General features: G+C 48.7%; 1 protein-coding gene across 1 annotated transcript; it reads left to right on the top strand.

Moving 5' to 3' along the window:
- The first annotated feature begins 448 nt into the window (after positions 1-448).
- fzd9b (frizzled class receptor 9b) lies at positions 449-2,944 on the top strand. The gene has a single exon (XM_089014027.1). The coding sequence runs from the start codon at positions 829-831 to the stop codon at positions 2,584-2,586; it is 1,758 nt and encodes a 585-aa protein (XP_088870153.1). The 5' UTR covers positions 449-828; the 3' UTR covers positions 2,587-2,944.
- Positions 2,945-4,840: the final 1,896 nt, after the last annotated feature.

The raw sequence follows: 4,840 nt of genomic DNA, 5'->3' as shown, positions 1-4,840 counted from the left end.
GTTTATACTCTATAGTCTTTGCGTTAATCACTTCCATTTAACTACAAAGATGGATAGATAGATAGATAGATAGATAGATAGATAGATAGATAGATAGATAGATAGATAGATAGATAGATAGATAGATAGATAGATAGATAGATAGATAGATAGATAGATAGATAGATAGATAGATAGATAGATAGATAGATAGATAGATAGATAATAACCACAACTTCAACCGATCTATATTTAAAAATATCTACCGAGCAATGCATAACAGTAAACAGGCACCTCGATGATTAATTTAGCGCGTGTACAGTATTGTCACACCACAACTATTTGAGCGTCCTCCGCCATCTGCGCAGTCTTCCCCGCGTGGGGTGCCTCGACTGAAACGTGAGACGCACGCAGCGACTCACGCCCCTTCCCCTACTCGACTCTCTCTCCCCTCCTCTCCTCCCTCGCCGACAACCACGAGCCCGACGCCGCCGCTCTTCAGTCTCAGTGTGCCGGAGCCTGGAAGCGGCAGCCACCGAAGCGAGCACAGCTTGTCCTTCGTCTCCCCTCGCGTCTGCAGAGCTGGCGGTCATGTGAAGGACCCCCCCGTGACCCCCACGTCCTTTTTAATAATCATTTTACTTCTTTTTTTTTTAAATTACGGACTTATAACCGGGGGTACATTTTAAAGACTGGCATTTGAAGTCTCGTTTGAGCGGACTGACACCAGCTGTCGGCATGGGGGAATAGTGGAGGGGATCGGAGCGGGAGCCTCGACTACTCTTCCAGCCCCATTAAGTATCTTCATGTATATTAAAAAACGAGCTTGATTTTTTTTGCACCTCCACGATGAGTATGGACGGTTATCCGCTGAAGGTGGTGATTCTCCTGTGGTGCCTGCTGGTGATTTCCGGCTCCACCTTCGAGATCGGCTCGTACGAGCTTGAGCGAGGAAGACCGGCCAAGTGCGAGCCCATCACCATCCCCATGTGCCAAGGCATCGGATACAACCTGACCCGCATGCCCAACTTCATGGACCACGATGATCAGAAGGAAGCTGCCATCAAGCTGAACGAGTTTGCCCCTCTGGTGGCTTACGGCTGTGACGTCCACCTCCGCTTCTTCCTGTGCTCGCTCTACGCACCGATGTGCACGGACAAGGTGTCCACCTCCATCCCTGCCTGCAGACCCATGTGTGAGCAGGCGAGGGAGCGGTGCGCCCCCATCATGAAGAAGTTCAGCTACACCTGGCCCGACTCGCTCGACTGCTCCAAGCTGCCCACCAGAAACGACCCCAACGCCTTGTGCATGGAAGCCCCAGAGAACGAGACCAGAACCGAAGGCAAGAAAGGTGAGGGCATGCTCCCCGTACCCCCTCGGCCCAGGCCTGGGGGCGCCAGCAACGGCCGCTCCTCGGGCGGAGGAGGCTCCTGTGAGAATCCAGATAAGTTCCAGTTCGTTGAGAAGAGCCAGTCGTGTGCACCCCGCTGCTCGCCCGCTACGGACGTGTTTTGGTCCAGGCGAGATAAAGACTTTGCCTTCATTTGGATGACGGTGTGGTCCATCCTTTGCTTCGTGTCCACCGCTTTCACCGTGCTGACCTTCCTCCTTGAGCCGCACCGCTTCCAGTACCCAGAAAGGCCCATCATCTTCCTTTCCATGTGCTACAATGTCTACTCGGTGGCGTTCATCATCCGCTCGGTGGCAGGCGCCGAGAACATCGCCTGCGACCGGGAGCACGGCGAGCTGTACATCATCCAGGAAGGGCTGGAGTCTACGGGCTGCACCATCGTCTTCCTCATCCTCTATTACTTTGGCATGGCCTCCTCCATCTGGTGGGTCATCCTCACGCTCACCTGGTTTCTGGCGGCGGGGAAGAAGTGGGGCCATGAGGCCATCGAGGCGCACAGCAACTATTTTCACATGGCGGCGTGGGGCGTCCCGGCGCTAAAGACCATCGTCATCCTCACCATGAGGAAGGTGGCCGGAGATGAGCTGACGGGCCTGTGCTACGTCGGCAGCATGGACTCGGGAGCGCTCACCGGATTCGTCCTCATCCCCCTCTCTTGCTACCTGGTCATCGGTACGTCCTTCATCCTCACTGGCTTTGTGGCCCTCTTCCACATCCGCAAGGTGATGAAAACCGAGGGCACCAACACAGAGAAGTTGGAGAAGCTCATGGTGAAAATCGGCATCTACTCCATCCTCTACACCGTCCCCGCCACCTGTGTCATCGTTTGCTACTTCTACGAGAGGCTCAACATGGACTACTGGAAGCTAAGAGGCCTGCAGGCCACGTGCGGCTCCTACAACGGCCACGGCGGCGACTGCACCCTGGAGGCTTCTGTGCCCACCGTGGCCATCTTCATGCTGAAGATCTTCATGTCTCTGGTGGTGGGCATCACCAGCGGCGTGTGGGTGTGGAGCTCCAAGACTTTGCAGACGTGGCAGGGACTGTGCAGCAGGAAGCTGACGGACAGGACTAACGGCAGGAAGCCCTGCGGCGGGGTCAGCTGCAGCAGCACCCACTGCCATTACAAATCCCCCGCCGTGGTCCTGCATATGGCTAAGGCGGACCTGCACGCAGACTGTCCGACTCATGTTTGACAAACGTACACGTGACACATAAGAAGCTGCTAAAAGGCAATTCGGGTCCGGTCAAGATGGTCGGCCAACAAGATTCAGCGCAAAATGAGACACGTTTGGTATTATTAGCCACATTGTTTCGTGCAGTGGACCGATTGGAAGCAACTGTGGGAATTTTGTTTGACAAAGCAGCACAATTAGATGTATATAAATGTTTATTTATTGTAAATATATTTAATTTAAGTTCATCTTCCCGCTCCCCACCAGATGTTGTGTTTAGATGTATCTATTCAGAAGAGATGAAAGTGCCTTTTGTAAGCACACCGGTTCTCCACTTTTTATTTTTGGATAATAATAAATTTGTAGAATTTCAGTTCAATTCCGAGCGCCTGGCTTGTTGTCATTTATGAAACAATTCCAACCGCCTGCTGTGATAAATATTCTAGTTTTTAAAGCATTTAAATGAGACAATTAATATGTGACAAGTGAGTGCTCATGTCGTGTTTTGCAGATTTCTCTCTCCGGGAGTGTTTCTGCAGCGGGTCTCCTATCCAAATGCGTCCCAGAGGCGTCTCCGAAGATAATCCTCAAAGAGACTCGCTGATGAAAAGAGGGACAAACTGCGGCGAGAACGAATGTTTGCATCACGCGTCTTTAAAATGCAGCAACAGTGCACACGGGAATATGTTTAATTAATAGCTGGCTTCATGATGGCTTTTTTGCTCTTTGCTGCTCTTTTTGGAGGCTGCGAAAGCACATCAGGCATGCAGGACACCACTGGCGCATTGCACTTTCATTGCCTGGCACAATTTTTGGCACAAGTCCTCATCTTTGCGTGGTTTCAACAAGCAGATGTGAGATTAACATTTATATGAGGTTTGTGGTCAATCGTTCAGGGTGATTGTGTTGAAGCTACCGAGCAGCGAGCGCATTTCCACGTGAACTGGAAGGCAAAAGCAAACAATGCCACTTTTATGCACAGACTGAAATAATCAGTGGCCTAATTGAAGAAAAGCCAAACAGAACGTTCATTTCTTAACATAAATAGCCCACTTTGGGTCGTACAAATTACACTTCAGTAATGAAGCCTATTTTATTATGCACGTAAAAATGGAGAAAAGTCATTCACTTTTACATCACGGGGCTTCAATAATTTCAGGAGATCTGTGAATTGCAGTCAGTCACACACTGCAAGACATCGTAAAACACAACGGTGGAGATTAACGGCGTTTGACCGCAGTTGGGAGCGATTGTTTAGCATGATAGCACGGAAAAACATAAAAGCCTGGGTATTTGTTTTATGTGCAGCGCCATTCTAAGAACTGAGTCTCGTTGGAAGCAGGAGTGGAGCATTTGCATTCCGCCAAAGTCAAAGTATCGTTCTTGTATGAGAGATTGTTCTCTGTGCATTTGAGTTAATGTGTTAATGAATCCTGGGCTCTTAGTTATCAATCACAAATGTGTCAACTTGGCACAGTCTTTTGTGGATATGTGCCATACATGAGTTAGCTTCAATTACTTTCTCTAGAACAAGATAGGATGGAAGCGGAGGTGGGGGAGGATATCATCCGGGCCAGTGCAGATCGTGGTCCACGGTTTGGACTCTGATACTGTGTAGATCACATTTAACTATTAAAAAGCAGCGTTTAGCTTGGAGGGAGTTCGCAGCCAGAGACTCGGCTGGTGGTGTTTAAGCCGCATGTTCCACTTCATGGATGCCTGAACGGGGGTACGTGCTTCATCCCAAGATTACACTCCACTGACATGACCCGGAGAGGCCAAGCACACGCTGTGTGAGACACAAAGCAGCTTGTTCCACCTGCACCCTGCACTTCAGATAAGACTGCAGCCGCTTCATGGGTTTGTATTCAGTTTCTTGTGGGTTTTTTTCCCGGCCAAGTATCTAAATAAGATTTTTTTCAACTCCTTGGGACATGATCTTACCTTACATAACGTTTTTTTCTGTTTTTCTCCGCTTTTCATTTTATTTTACTTTTTTCTTGTCATCTCATTGGTTTTCTTTAAAACTGGTAGTCCTAAAAGTGAAAATAACAAATATGATGTTGAATATGTTGGGACCATTATAGGGTTTGACTGGAAACAGCAAACACATGTTCAAAAGAAAGAAAAGAAACTGTTTTGGGACTGAACCTTCTTTTTTTGTTTGTTTCTGTCTGAAACCAGAGCGAGTTCTTTTAGTTTTATGAGCCTAACTAAATTTAGGCAAAGTAATCACAAATGGCATTTAGGGGATTTTTATAGCAGTAGGGGGAAA

Source organism: Hippocampus bargibanti, linkage group LG14 (genome assembly GCF_051943395.1).
Source record: "Hippocampus bargibanti isolate YZ-2025 linkage group LG14, ASM5194339v1, whole genome shotgun sequence".
Lineage (NCBI taxonomy): Eukaryota > Metazoa > Chordata > Actinopteri > Syngnathiformes > Syngnathidae > Hippocampus > Hippocampus bargibanti.
This window is presented reverse-complemented; position numbering and strand designations above follow the sequence as displayed.